The following is a 15564-nucleotide window of genomic DNA, read 5'->3' as shown; positions in this document are numbered from 1 at the left end:
ACCTTCTAGAATAAGAGATAGATACACTTTAACAAGGGCAACGAGACAGCAAAAGGGAGAGGACAGATAGTGACATGAGGATTTTTTTCCAAAGAGTATGCCGTTCACATAGACACGCTTTCTTGAAGTTGTGGAGTTATATAAAACAATAACTCATTCAAAAAGCATGAGGTATGCATAAATTAATTCTAACTAGATACAGAAGTGAAGCAAACTATGGCTCAGGCACCACATATTTGCCAACAATTTCTATGTGTGGTGAACAATGGCTGTCAAAACCAAAAAAACGAATTCAAGTACACTGGTACTTTCTTATTAGGAATATCACCATTCTTGGAGGTTTATCCCTCTTTTTTTTTTTTTTTTTTTGAAGTAGTGTTGAAAACAGTGTTTTTAGTTTAGGTATTTGTACTGATGATTATTTTTATGCATTATTTACTGAAAATGTTTATTTTATGAAGAAGTAGATCTATAGGGCAGTAGTCATTGCTAACAGCAAGCTTATGATGTTTAGCTTATGATTTAAATATTCACAGTATATTTCAAAAGAGAAGATAACAAGGAAGACTAAAATGTATAGTTTAGGAGACAGATGATACCTAGTAGCAGGACTAACAAAGACAATTTCTAGCATTTTAGACTCCGTGGCAATCAGTTAAAGCAAAAAATTAATTTTTGCCGGGAAAAAAATGCTATTTTACGTGATTATGCTCATATCTACTAAAGGCAACACTGCATGTTGGATTTAAAATTATGTCAATCCGGTTCAATTAGTTTGTTCTGCAAATCCAACTCATAAAATAATAGCATCTTTAAATAATATTTATGAGTTTGACAGATTTTAAATACTGCTCTTATAAACTTCGAAAGTTGCTGGAATAACAGGATTTTGGTGTTAGCACGTATTTACTAAAGCATATGAAATCTGAAACGCGAATGTCAATATTTAGTGACTTCCATTTTCAGTGATTTGCCAGAAAACTACAAATCTGATGAACTGACCAAAAATATGGGCATTCTGCGAAAATATGTACAGTTGAGAGGTATACAGCATAAAAATGATTTAAGTGCAGCTGCGAAAAGCATTTATATTTGATAAAACCATCACAGCCTAATCCACAAAGCACAAAAGGCCAAAAAGTTAAACTTTAAGTGTTATTTTGAAGGAAACGATTTCCCTCCTACCCAGCAAAGTGGTAGTAAAGAATACAGTCGTGATACTTTGTTCCTGTCTCACTGCCATGTAAATATATACTTTCCAAAAGCACGTTGAAATCAGTGCAGTTTCCACCAGTAATTCAGAAAGCTCTAATATTCCGTGAATGTGTGCTTTCTGTCAGTTGTGGTTTCACACGCCCAGTAAGAAAGTTACTTGGTTTTACTGTACAGGCTCGGCTCCACTCGCTTTTTTCCGTAGTTTCATTTTCCGGAATACCTCCCAAAAAAGGATGAGGGCGGAGCCTAACCCTGGTACCGGAGTACTTCCATTTATGGAGTGCCGGTACAAACCGGAATTGTTAGACAGCTGATCGGCGCGGAAAATTGAAAAAGAAGAAGAAATGATCATAGCTCTCAACCTTCCATCTCTAAAATGAGGAACACTAGCCCTCATAATGTGGAACAAATGGGCAAAATGTGGAACACATACTAATGGCTTACTAACAACTTCAACTAGGAAGGTCATAGGATGGTTAAAATATGCTGGTTTTACTTATAAAGAAGATATTTTAACGAATTAATATGATTCATTTCTATTTACAATGGATTTCACTAAAAAGAATTCCTAACACTGAATGTGTGACAGAGTCTTTCAATGTGGAACATTTGAGGAACTTGGAGGAACATGAACTTTTTAAGACCCCAAATGAGGTATGTTCCTCATAATGAGGTACACTTGAGAGGTATGGAAATGATAACAGTGTGAAACTAACGCAAAATGTACAAATACGTTTCAGCAGCCCTGTGAAAGGCTTTGCCGCAGTTTTTTTTTTTTTTTTTTTACCTGAGAATCAGAAAATTGTTTTGTAGTTGAAGCACTTAAGAGAGTTGTCCGAACGTGATAAGCAGGGAGTGGATTTTCCACACAGTCGGGCGCAGCAAGGCTATTTAGTATGCAAATGTATCTCTGACGACACCGCAAGACAAGCCCTTCCCCTCCAAACTAAATCCTTATATGGTTAGTGACGTCACGGGCTTTCTCTGCTGCTCAAATATATACATATTGCACCTTGCTAGTAAGAACCGCAATTGATTAACAGCTTTGCAAAGAACACGGACACTAATTGTCATACATATATAGTCTTCGGCATCTACTGGCCTGAATGTAGACCCAGAGGGTGTGTTTATTTCTTCTTACCTCCAGATCACTTGTTGCAACGGTTGAAAGTAAAAGAAAGCTGTTACTGGGATTATATTTATAAATATATATTTAGTTTGATAAACCGGCGCTGCAAGTGTTTAGCACATTTGTAGGGTGTTAACCATCCCAATGATGACCGCAAAGGTTGTAGAGAAAATCCCAGTAACTCTCGGTGGTGGTTTTGTGCATCATCTGCCAGAAAACATCTACTCCGTTGATGAGATCGCTGCAATGCCAGGTTCGGTAGCTATCTTTCCCAACTCAGATTTGGGCGGGCAGTTCGAGCATCAGATGAGCGGAATGACGGGAGGTAAGCAAGCGTCACCTGTTGAACATTACTGTGGATGCACAGGGTGGATGGCTAAAAATAACCCGTAAATGGGTCCAAAGTAGCGTCTACCTAACTTTTGCGTGTTGCCTTGTTTGTGAGTTATGAAGTTGGTAGGGATACAAAAAAAAACTTTAGAAGCAATTTAATGAGGGTGATACCAAGGTTTGATTTTAAGACATAGTCTTGGTTAAGAAGTACTGTATAAACTAGAAATTCAACCGTGTCCTGTTCAATGCTGCTTATGTGTTACCTATATGAATAGAACATTATTGAAACCCGTTATGTTCATATAAAATAAATGTTACCACTTGTACTTTGCGCTAATAATGGACCAAGCTGATGTCATAGTGTCTGACCTGAAAGTGTATTACTACTACAACTTGGGTACAAGCTGGGGTAAATTCCATGCAGTCATTTCAATTCTCGTCAGTAATACGCTGTGATGCAAGCTAAAGACCACTTGTACTCAAGATACGAAGAAGCACTGACACAGTCTGCCAGTTTTCATTCATTTAAGGTTTTAGTGCAGAGATCCAAAGCCACCCTGAGTTGATTAATCCGGTATGAAAGGCATAACATGCCGGGATGTAATCATGTAAATAATGACTGAATTTTGCATACAGTGTGTGTATCTAATAACAGTGCAGTAACATTTTATTGTTTATTTTGTAGATGGAATGATCAACATTGATATGTCCGGTGAAAAGAGATCTCTTGAGCTGCCGTATTCCAGCAGTTTCACCCCAACCTCTGCACCTCGGAACCAGACTTTCACTTATATGGGCAAATTCTCCATTGACTCTCAGTACCCCGGAGCCAGCTGGAACCCAGAAGGCATCATTAACATTGTTAGTGCAGGGATCCTTGGAGTCAGCCCCCCATCGTCTTCACCTTCAACTTCTTCTCCTGCATCCTCAGCATCTCCAAACCATCTCTCAAGTACAATGAGTTGCAGCATGGCACAGAACCAGCATGAGATGGACCATTTGTATTCTCCACCTCCATACTCTTCTTGTGGGGAGCTTTATCAAGACCCTTCAGCTTTCCTTGCAACTTCAAACGGATCAATTTCTTACCCCCCTCCTTCCTATCCTTCACCCAAGACAACCCCGGACAGCGGTCTATTTCCGATGATCCCGGACTACTCTTTGTTTCAGCCTCAGTGTCAGCGGGACCTCCACAGTGTCCCCGAGCGTAAACCATTCCAATGTCCGATAGAATCCATTCGGGTGCCACCACCACTCACCCCTCTTTCAACAATCCGAAACTTCACCATGGGAGCCCCGACGGGGGATGTGACCCGGCTTCCTGGCGCGTACTGCCCTCAGAACTTACCGTTGAGACCAATTCTTCGACCCAGAAAGTATCCAAACCGGCCCAGCAAGACTCCAGTGCATGAAAGACCTTACCCCTGTCCAGCTGAAGGGTGCGATCGTCGCTTTTCACGATCTGATGAACTGACACGGCACATCCGAATCCACACGGGCCACAAACCGTTCCAGTGCCGCATCTGCATGAGAAACTTCAGCAGGAGTGACCACCTCACCAAGCACATCTGTACTCATACAGGGGAGAAGCCGTTTGCCTGTGATTACTGTGGAAGAAAGTTTGCCCGGAGCGACAAGAGGAAGCGACATACCAAGATCCACCTGCGGCAGAAAGAGAGAAAAAGCTCTGTCACCTCGGTCACTACCTCATCAACAGCTGCAGCATCAGAGCGGTGTGCTGCTGGAAACCTTAACTTAGTCAGCTCATCAGCTGCGGGACCAATGGGGACAATGTGCCAGCAGCAGCAGCAAAGCGCCGGTCAGCTGTCAGTGGTCGGTGGTGCATCCAGGACAGCGTGAGACGGAGCCACCACAAACACTACTGCACACTTCTTATCCCACCCAACAGAATGTATCGCTTTTATGGCATTTAGATAAGAACTCAGTGACTGAAAGGAAACCACACAAGCAGCAGATAACTTCCACAGTATTTGTAAACCACACCAGGTGTAATACTGTGCTGTCGGTTATTAACAGGACGGTGTTGACTTAGTAATGTACAGACTCAGAATGCTAATATATTTTAAAATGTTACAGGTAATTATTGCCAAATGGTATGATGGCCTAGCATGAACAGAACTGCACTTTAGAGCTGAGTGGATACTTCTGATGACAGAAACTCGAGGATTACAGGCCGCAAGTGCCAAGGTCTTGCTTCGGAACAGGACTGCAACGTTTGCTGAACACCAAGCAGTATGTGTGTGCAGTGATTTTTGCGCAAAAGTTGAGAATGCAGGCAGGTGTGTTTATCATGACAGTCTCCACCTGTTGGACAAAGACTTGTTTACTTAAAGGGGATTCATGGAAATATTTTCTTTTAAAGTGATCTGATGCGTGCTGAGCACTAACTCTCCAGGTGTATCTGTTAGTTTGCTTTGTTTCCGAAAGACTTGTACTCTGGGAGCCTGAAAGATCATGCATTGCCACTTGTATTTAAAGGTCAGATGTGCTTGTATGTATATATATATATTCACAGATATATATTTTTGATGTGTCACTGCATGTTTTAAATCTTACTGTGTTATTTGTCCGTTGTGGAACGCTAACAATGTTTTATGTCTGATTGTCATTTTTTTCCTTAATTGGCTTTTAATTAAAACATTTCAGTTGACATTAACAATATTGCATATTTCTGCCAGTGCGTCTGAGATTTTTAGAAACTATATTTTTGTACGCTGTGTTCTGTCACTTACTACAGATAGGTGTTAACTTTGTAGCAAACAAAATATGTAAAAATGTAAATAAAATGTTTATTGAGATGATTTTTTTTCTCCTTCTGATGTGCTTAAATAAAGTGCATGTGCATTACGTAATAAACTAAATTAGGCTCGGAGGCCGGTCTTTGAAAGATGTGCATCTGATAACCAGTGTTCCATTCATAAAAATAATAGCATGCCTGCAAAACCAAAAAGTACTAAATAAAGAACCAGAAGTTCCAATACGATAGTAATGCATTTTTTAAGTCGTGGGGGTTTCCCTATAATAAAAATAGAAGAGTCGTTATGTGAAAGTGCGCTCATGTGTACTTGAGTCGTGACTCATCTTGTTCCACTCTTCTGTAAAGCTTTACCGGGGGGGGGGGCGCAGCTAAATAGGAAAAAGTACAAAACCACCAGGCAGTGCCCACTCACCTACTTTCTGTGTGCGCGCGCGCTTGGTGTGTGTGTGTGTGTGTGTGTGTGTGTGCGCGCGCGCGTGTGTGTGAGAGAGAGAGAGATAGAGAGGGAGAGAGCACGACAGAGAGAGATAAAGAGAGACTCGTGCTCATTCCAACTTCTAACAGTGTTATTTAATACTGCCTTTATTTGCACGTCCAGGATGTAAAAGTTGTGCATCTGTGTTACTGTCAGGAGTGTTTGTGATAATGTCTTTCTGTTGTACCGCAGAACATGTGCTCAGTCTTCAGACTGCAGTGATATTGGTTCTAATGACACCTGCCACTATAACAACGACTCCAGGTTATTCACAGCTTAGCATATACATAGCAATGTTAGCATGACCATTCGGGTGCTCCCGCACAAACTAGTGATGACATTAAATCTTAAGTCATTTCTCCGTGTCCAAATCTTTTGTTTTTCAAAAAAGAAAAAAGTCGAATCAGACTTTTTCCCGTTTTACTGACCATAGACTGTCATTAGTTATCATGGTGCACATGTTTTAAAGGCTCTCTTACTACTTATAATGATTATCAGAATCAGCGATTCTCTTTCGAGTACTGTTAGCCTGCAGTCTTTTTAAGTAATGACTTATTGCTTCTCAAGCAGCTCTGTCACATATGGATTAAGCTGTCACATACAGCTTGGTAGGACGGCTTTCTCATACAACGTAGTCATATCCAGGTATAGCTGGGTCTAAAGTAAATGGCCTTGTATCTTGCCCCGAATTTTGCACACCGTTCTTAATTTTACCTCATATTTTTGCCCTGCTCCTCCTTGAAGTTTTAATTTTCTGGTACATTTCTAAGGATTACAGCCAGTAGTCCCAGGCTTTAGATTTCCATATTTCAGAAAAATCTGTGTTGATGCAAAACACGTCTAAACGTGTTCTTCTATCACTGTTTAAGTGAATTAGAATAATATTTAAATGTCACTGACTTTTAGGACTTTGACCCCCCCCCCCCCACACACACACACACACACACACACACACCAACACTCACGTACATTATTTTCCAGACAAAGCTAAATTCTTGAACATAAAACTTGAGATATATGTCTGCGAGTGATACCGTCTTTCAAGAGTTTTTGGAACTTAAAGTATAACATGGATTACAGGTAAAATGCCTGCGTAGTGATTTCTCACATGCTTATGAGCTTGCGCTGAAATCACACAATAATAATAACAACAATAATAATAAACTAAGCCGACATGTAACTTGTTGCATTTCTTATAGCTATATATATTTCAAGACAACTTTAAGTAGAGAAGGGATAACTTTAAGCTGTATTATGCTGTTTTATATATATATATATATATTCAAATTTCCGCCGACACGCCATTTGGGACTAGATATTTATTTCAAGATGCTTATGAGTTTAAATAATTACAATCTGAACACTTGTACATCCTGGAATTCAGCATCACGCTGACTTGAATACTCTGTCCTGGTAGGATGGCGTATGTGTGTGTTTAAGACAAACTTACTACTTTTTAAAATGTACAGGGATTTTATTTTAAGACTCACTATACTGATTCCAGTGGGGAAAATAGCTACTATAAAATGCAATAAAACGTTAAAAGAGGGAGCTTCTTGATATTCTTGTAAGATTATTTGTGTTAAAATGACTATTGGGAATATATAGTATGTGTAAGTGTGCAGCATTTAAGAGTGGTCATTCTGCTCCGCGATCCTTCAAGTTGAGAAGGGATAACTTTAAGTTGCATTATGCTGGTATATGCGCAGAACCTCACCTCCGTAGTATAGCAGGGTACTCTGAACATTATCAATCAGAAGTAAAATATAGATACTGTCCCACAAATACGGTACAAGGAGTAAATCTATGATCTTAAGAGTCAGTCGTATAGAGAGATAGACAGATAAGCAGTAGGGGTGAGTATTCTTTCTGCTCTGAGGTGCTGCAATCTCAGTATATTTAAGCAACAGGGTTGTAGACAGAGAATTCATTCTCCCTACTCTCTTAAGGTATTACAGTCTCAGTATATGTAAGTACAGGGGCCTTCAGGGTAGAAAGTTCCGTGTATAGGGGTATGGGAGGGCAAATGTGCTTGCTATAAAGGTAGCAGAGTTTCAGCATTTAGTGCATCTTAGTGAAGTCTTGCTTTATTTTCCATACTTCTAATTCTCACAGTTCTGGATCTCACACTTGTGAAATGGAGTCATTGAAAGAAGGTAGCTTGTAAGGTGTCATAATAACAATCCAGTAATTTGCTCACTATCTGTAGCAATTCATGCAGGTAACATTTTGTCTGTAATAACTAGATTATGTGGCTGTGCCATTACACAAGAGTGTGTCACTTTTAAACTCCTGAGAAGCAATCTCTCTCTCTCTCTCTATATATATATATATATAGTGCATTTTATTTTTTCAGGCTTTATTTTACTGTTACATTAAACTGAAACAACATATACATGCCAATCAAATGCAGACTGCTTTTGTGTACAGCTTTTAGTTTAGCTTTAATTTTTCCCCGAAGACTTAAAACTGGCTTTCCATAGATTTCTAATAGTCTGCTGGTAACCATTGTCAGTCGTATATTAAGTGGCATCTTTCAAATTCTTGAACATTGCAAGCATTCTAACCTTGTTAAATGCTTTGAACAGTGCAATTTATGTAGTCAAGAGGAAATACACTAACTTTAGTACTTCTGAAAATGTTTTAAACATTTCAGTTTATATGATTGCAGGAAAGTACATTAACAATATTATTAATGAAAATACTTTATACACTGCAAGTAAAAGTTTATGAGGGAGTGTGCAAACTTTACTATTACTGAACATGTAAACCACATATTCAAAATATTAAACACATGTTTGCAATAAAGCAATTAAAATAACAGAAACTAAGGCAAGGTAGGGAGAAAATGCTTTAGGGAGATATATGTAGTATTTTGCAAGTGAAAGTGGCGGTGAATGAAACAATCAGGAACTCCTTGGATGGAAGGAATATGTTTAAGGATTTCTGGAGAGGGAGGTAGTCCTCTAAGAAAACAATGTAAAATGATCATCTGAAATGATCAGAGCAGACAGAGCAAGGATGCATTTGAACTGACTGCCCCATGAAACTACATATATGTATAAAATTCTGTCTTTTTCCATCATTTAAGCAGTTTGTGAGAAAAAAATACTAATGAACACAATGGCAGCTTGCACAGCACAGACAGGATGGCACCAGTGATATGGAGTTCACAGGAAAGAAATGAAAGCAAGAGGGGACAAATAGCCAGAGCAAAGTTGTTTTAAGGAAAACGTGCATCATGACTTTGCAGAAAAGAAGCAAAAGTTAACCATTTTACAAAAACTTGTTAGTGTAGACTCTAACATCCTTCACTTCTTTGGGGTAGCATTGGTGTCACACAAAGCATTTAATTACTCGGTGAGGCCATGACACACATTTTTGTTAGTTACCTAGTGATTCATTGATTCTTATTTTGTGGAGTCCCAATGAATGGATGTTATTTCACCGAAACTGCAGGCTGCTGAGGAAAGATGGTGAATACTGGTTTTAATGGATATACTGTGAATGTACTGATGTACTGGATATGAGATCGGACAAGTTAAAGTAAAGGGAAGCAATTACAATCAAATTATACTTTTATTTTTATTTTGAGGTTGTGCAAACTTAATATGAAGACAAAGCCCAGCACTGAGGCTATAGCAGGGTGCAACCTTACCCTGAAGAAATATTTTTTTTATTTTATATTTTTGGTAAGTGTTTCAGTGTAGTGTTTACTAGTCTGTGACACTGTTTGCACTTTGGGTGGTAAAAAGCTTCTAGATGATTTATAATTTCTTGACAAAGCAATTACCAGTTAATCATTACAAACCCATTTTGGCTTATCTTTGGAGAATACCAGTCATTTCAATAATTTTTTAAAAATTAGTGAAAGATTTTTTTTTTGCAATCACTAACCTTCTACATCCTACCTGCATGAGGCTACACCCCTAGGCAACATGTCTTACCATGTTTAAGTCTGAAATCAGCAAACTTACTTGAAAAATATAAAAAGACAAAAAAGTTTTGCTGAATCTCAGTTTAATTGGCTAGTTTGAAATGAATGATGTTAATCTTCTGGGGCATTGTAGGGAAGACATAGCCCCATCTTTGTATATAAGTGTCTGTCATTTACAAACTGCATTGTAACTATGCTTTGATAAAGTGAAATTTAATCAGCCTGAGTCTATGAAGGAGATTCAGCGAACACAATGTACTCTGCTGAAGAATGCTTTCACTTATATATTTTCCTTTATGCAGACTTGTCAAATACAACATTAGACTACTATGTTACACTGTTACTCTGAGATGCTGTTTACAGTAACATACCCTTGACTGTATTACAGTATATCAAGACAGCTGCACAATGGGTATGTGTCTTCTCTCCCAAGATATAGTAAAGTTGGATTTGATTATATACGCTAGTGGGAAATGCAAAGGTCAAAGTTTGTCAATGGAGATGTGGGGGTGGGATTCTGCCCCCCACCCAGAAACAATATGCTGCATTTTATTATGAAAGTAGCCTTCTGGTAAATAAACTACATTCAGTGGATCAGTTTCTTTGTTATATGACTTGATGAATCTCATCAGCAAAACATCCTACAGCCTAATTGCATTTGCTACTTATCAAAGCATCATGTACATATATTTTTTGCCCTCTCTGTTCTTCCTTCCCTAGTAGCTACTTTTTGGACAGTGCCTCAACAACCATCTATCAGCATTATAACACCAAAAAAACTGGTACATTTACCGCCTACCAAAGCTGTAGCTATCATGCATTGATTAGTGAATGGTCTCTATCTCCAGGTAATGCACAGCAAAGTAATTGTTACTAAAATAACAGATTAAAAGCATTTTCTTCTTATAATTCTTATGTGAAAATATGTAAAGGAAGAGGTGGCAGATAAGCAGGCAGTAACCAAAAGTGAAAATATAGTGCCTAAATAGCAGAACTATGGTCGGGTGGCACAATTCCAGGGCAATCCTATGGGCTAGGCTTGTAAAGGCTGCAGGGCCATTAGCCTAGTACACACCTATGAACCTATGTATTGTAGTGTGTCAATGCTGTCAGATTATTATAGAAGCTATGACCTGTTAATGAATTTCACCACTATTTTGGGGTCTGATTGTGTCACCTTCAGCTGGCAAAACTGTGGAATTCTAGGTCATTTAACCAGGCAGTGCTCTGCAAAGAGAGAAGACTTTATGCCATTTGATTGATTCTGAGTACAGTTTATATGACTCTTGTAGTGATAAGAACATAATTTAAAGCTCACCATATGCTAGATTTGCTGAACTTACTTTTCCATTTCCTTTACCTAAGCAGCTTAGGAATGCTCTCTTGTAAGTATAAGAGACATACTAATTGCACATAATATACAAATAGATATAGTAGTGAGTGTTCTCTGTTCATTAGTCACCAAATGCAAAAACATTCAAGAGGCATTACCTTACATGCTCTTCTCATTAAAAATGCATTATTGGAGAAGTAACTGTAAGAATGAAGTGCAGTTTGCTTACATTTTCAAGACAGCATTTCTATGTTAGGTTACTTTATATACTGCTGTCACATTTGCAAATTCAAGAACATGCTTGTAGATAGGGCATCACCACCCACTAATTTCAACACCCGGTGGAATTTACAGCACGTGGTTATAACATTTGTTGCAGATATAAAGATATTGCCCTTACTGCTTGATGGAGAGAAAAAAAAAGATTCAACAAGCAAAACGTGTTTCTCACCTGCCACTGTCCACAGGGAAAACATTTGAATAAGACAACGATGAAATTCGGTCAGCTCATATTACAGCTTCAGAATACGTGCAATTCATTAGAAATGTCATATCTACACAATTTCTTGATCACAGAGTTTCTGGCATTTATAATGCTAGACTTAATTAAACCCAGCATTCCTGTAGCCCATCTGATTTCCAGACCCATCCCCCCACCTGAATGGATTTATATCACAGTTGGTTATACAAGATGTATTCACCCAAGTCATAGTAGTTCTTTGTTTGTCTGTTTGCTTGTTATATGCATTGTAATTTTTTTTACTGCTGACAAGTACTAAGCACAAACATTTCTTTTTGGAGTTACTTTGAGGCTTTCATTTCTGGGTAAGGTACTTGGCCAATGTCTACTATTTATGCAAACAGAAAACAAGGGACTCAAACTTGTGATATAATGTATTATTAGCTCATAAATACAACTACCTGCACTATTCTTCATAGCTCTCAACTGTCCAGATTTTTGAATCATATTTTTGGTGTTTTCCTTATAAAATTTGTGGTTTTCTGGCAAACTACTGAGGATTGAAGTCACTAAATAATTACATTTATTTGAGTTTCAGACTTCAAACCTTCAGAAAATGCATGCTAACACAAATCCTGTTTTTCTGTCAACATTCTAAGTTTATAAGAGCAATATTTAAAATCTGTCCCTATTATTGGGCATTTCCCCCATTATTTTAGGCTTTGTCCAGATTTGTTGTGCTAAGAGGTTGAGAGATATGCTGTTCTTCCATTCTGAAGTGCATGTTCATTTATTTTTAGCAATATTAGTCAAATGTCACCACAGGCAGACATCAACTGTAGCCACATTTTAATGTATGCATTTAATTTGTTTCCCAGGTAAATCCATGAGGTGCAAGTATTTCATTTCAGGGGTGATTTGGGAGCACAGGCCTTTTAAGTGGTTTGCCTTGAATAATACAGTAGTCAAATGGAAAATGAGGGATTCAAACTCGGGTCTATGGGATGACGTGATACCTGGAAAGAAGGTTTCAATGCCACGTACACATACACTCTGTGTTTGCAAGCATTATAGCTGAAACAACTGACATACATTTAGCAGGTACATTATTTGTCTGACTCCAAAATAACACATTAATTAGTTTATTTACAATAGGTAAGGCAGCCCTGCAACTGCTGCCACTGCCCTCATGTGGAAGGCTTTATACAGTGCATTTCCATACTTTAACACCAAGGTTTCATAACAAAAAAATATGAGCATCTTCTATGGGGTCAGTATTTTCAGGGAAAAAACAATTGCATATTCCAATTTCATATTATGCTGGAGGGTTTTGTATCAGTACATGTACATAATAACATGATAACTGCTTTAGTAGCTTTCTTTCCAGGTTGGAGTTATAAGTGAGAACTATAGTAGACATTTACATCCTCTTTTGTGATAGGAAAGGTGACAAGTTTAGTTAAAGCTGTTTGTTTATGCATACATGTCTCCTCATTTCCTCTCACCTCATATCTCATCCAGTTTTATATTCTAACATACTTAGGTAGTCTGACTTCATGGCTTCACAACTCTACTCTACCCCATCTTTTTTATACAATGCTGCCTATCTTTTCCCAATATTCTGTTTATCCATTCTTCGTGCTTTTGGTTCATATTACAAATATACCTCCTTTACACATTCCCTGTAAAACTTGTTTACCAAATTCTGTATCAGTTATTAGGGTGGATAATTTTCATCCTCATATTATGCTATGCTTTCTCACCTCCCCCTTATTCTCTTACCCTCTTGTCCTTTACTCACTTCTAATCAATCGTATTTTGAGAAAAAATCTTGACTTTTCTTCCTCTCCCACTTACTGTCCAAGCGTTTCTTTTACAGTCTGATAATACATAACTAAATCTTAATCTAATCTCTTGTCCAGAACCTTTTTATACTGTAGCTTCATACTATGACAATCATATTCATTTTGCTTGTAGCAGTTCTAGAAGTTATTAATATAACAATACATCTGAACACCTTTAAACCGGGTTGACTAATTGAACACGCATAGTATTTCTTTTAGTGAAACTTGGCTAAAGCTTAACATTTCTCTTCCCCACTTTTCTCTAACTTCCTCTGCATCTTTAGAAATGACCATTTATCCTCTAAACTGGTATGGTGGCACATTAGAGTAAGCAGTGGACTCCCAAATATCTCCTTCTTTCTCCTACACATCTTGCCCGGACTCAAATCCCAAATAGCTGAGATTTTGTTCTATTTATAACTTTTAATACTACACTATAGGTCTATAAACAATTACTTTATAATAATTAAAAAAAAAATCAGGTCACTCTAAAATCTCCACGCATTCTAAGTCTAACAATTCATCTAATTCAAATCTGAATGCAAACATTCTAAATGACTACTACAAAATCTTGTACCCTGCACCTTGCTCCTTTCTATACGCCCTCCTCCTACATCTATTCCCATCTCATTCCCCAGATACACTGCTTGTACCAGAGTAAAACTATTGTGAACCTCTTCCCAAATCTGATTTCAGCCATGTCTGTTAACTCAGTGTATTCACTTTTCACTAAAACCTCCCTCACCTAATCAAGCTAACTTGCTTCATTCAAAATTCCATAAAATAGTTCCCTTCAAGACTGCAATCCTCTTTGTGTATATTTTCACTCTCTCCCTCTATATCTGAAGGGATTATGTGAGATGGTCATGGGATGATCTGTTGAATAACTGGTGTCTGAACCCAGCTCAGTAATTCAGGCAAATGGGCATATTATTGTGCAGAACAGCAAATTCACTGAAAGGGGTATTTACACAATACAGCAGGAAGTGAGAAGCATATTTGTAGCAGCAATATACATACAGGCATGTGTAACCTTATTCATGGATACATGCACATATTAAGGTGGTAAAACATACATGCTGATATGTACATGAGAGTGTAAGCATTACATCGTTAAGAGCAACTTACATGCACTGCACACTCCTTATCAGTGCTGCCATGAGTGGCATGTATGTATTGCTGCCAAATGTTTTGACTGTCACCTTTTTTATTCACCTATCAATATTATGGATAATTAGATGAAGCGGTTTGTGACTGCTTTGCTTTCTCAGCTTTGCAATGGGCATGTGGAGCTACAGTGAAATGTCCAGAGTCTATAAATGAATTGTCCCCTGCAAAAGATAAACAGCTTGTCTAATCTATGGCTTAAAGTGTCTCCTCTAAAATCTCCAAAGTGTTATTACCAATAGCTCCCTTTGTTCCCATTGGTATAATGTCTGAGAAGCTGCTATACAAACAGATCCTGTCCTATAATGAAATGCTTAGTTTTCTTAGTAAGTTGTCACAGTCTCACACCTGATTTCTACACATCTTCTGTTTTGCATCTAGCCTCTGATTTTATTATCCCTAACTATTGGATAAACGACTTTTTACAGTAGCAACTGTGCTGACCTGAAAAGGATGTTTGACTTAGTTGATTCCGTTTTCTACTTTTACAGCCGATAATACTGGTTTTGCTAGTGAATCCTTTCTTTTTACTCTTTTTTCTGAATTATTTACAACATAACTGTCTGCACTTTTACAAATCTATCTTTAAGCTTTCATCAATCACTTTTTAACCTCTGTCAATGTATTTACTTCAAGACCAGTCTAACCTAAGCCCCTATTACTTCAGACCTCAGTTAGAACTTCTGTAACACATCCTTAAATACTCAGTCATAATTTGTTTTACACTTACTAAATCTAGACCTACTGCTGACTGAATGTCGTATGCTAGACTGCTGTAATACCGACCTCCTTCTGTTTACTAAACATAATAATTTACTTGCTCAATATTTAGCTTTCTTTATAACTTGTTTCTAGTCAATGTCTGGAATTTTCCCTGCAAATTCAAAATAGT

The 15564-nt window shown here is 37.9% G+C and overlaps 1 protein-coding gene across 1 annotated transcript; it reads left to right on the top strand.

Moving 5' to 3' along the window:
- The first annotated feature begins 2259 nt into the window (after positions 1-2259).
- On the top strand, positions 2260-5499 carry EGR2 (early growth response 2). The gene is made up of 2 exons (XM_044056462.1): positions 2260-2669; positions 3363-5499. Exons 1-2 carry the CDS (start codon positions 2489-2491, stop codon positions 4535-4537), a joined length of 1356 nt encoding a protein of 451 aa, XP_043912397.1. The 5' UTR covers positions 2260-2488; the 3' UTR covers positions 4538-5499.
- The last annotated feature ends 10065 nt before the right edge of the window (positions 5500-15564 follow it).

Source organism: Protopterus annectens, chromosome 14.part0, assembly GCF_019279795.1.
Source record: "Protopterus annectens isolate FY-2018-M chromosome 14.part0, PAN1.0, whole genome shotgun sequence".
NCBI classification, from domain to species: domain Eukaryota; kingdom Metazoa; phylum Chordata; order Ceratodontiformes; family Protopteridae; genus Protopterus; species Protopterus annectens.
Note: the sequence above shows the minus strand (reverse complement) of the source record. Positions and strands in the feature narration are given on the sequence as shown.

What these genes read in the sequence shown, in the direction of transcription:
- EGR2 (XM_044056462.1), top strand. Translation starts at nt 2,489, where the DNA reads ATGATGACCGCAAAGGTTGTAGAGAAAATCCCAGTAACTCTCGGTGGT. An exon ending in GATGAGCGGAATGACGGGAG is followed by an intron (nt 2,670 to 3,362) that starts GTAAGCAAGCGT and finishes TTTATTTTGTAG; the next exon opens with ATGGAATGATCAACATTGAT.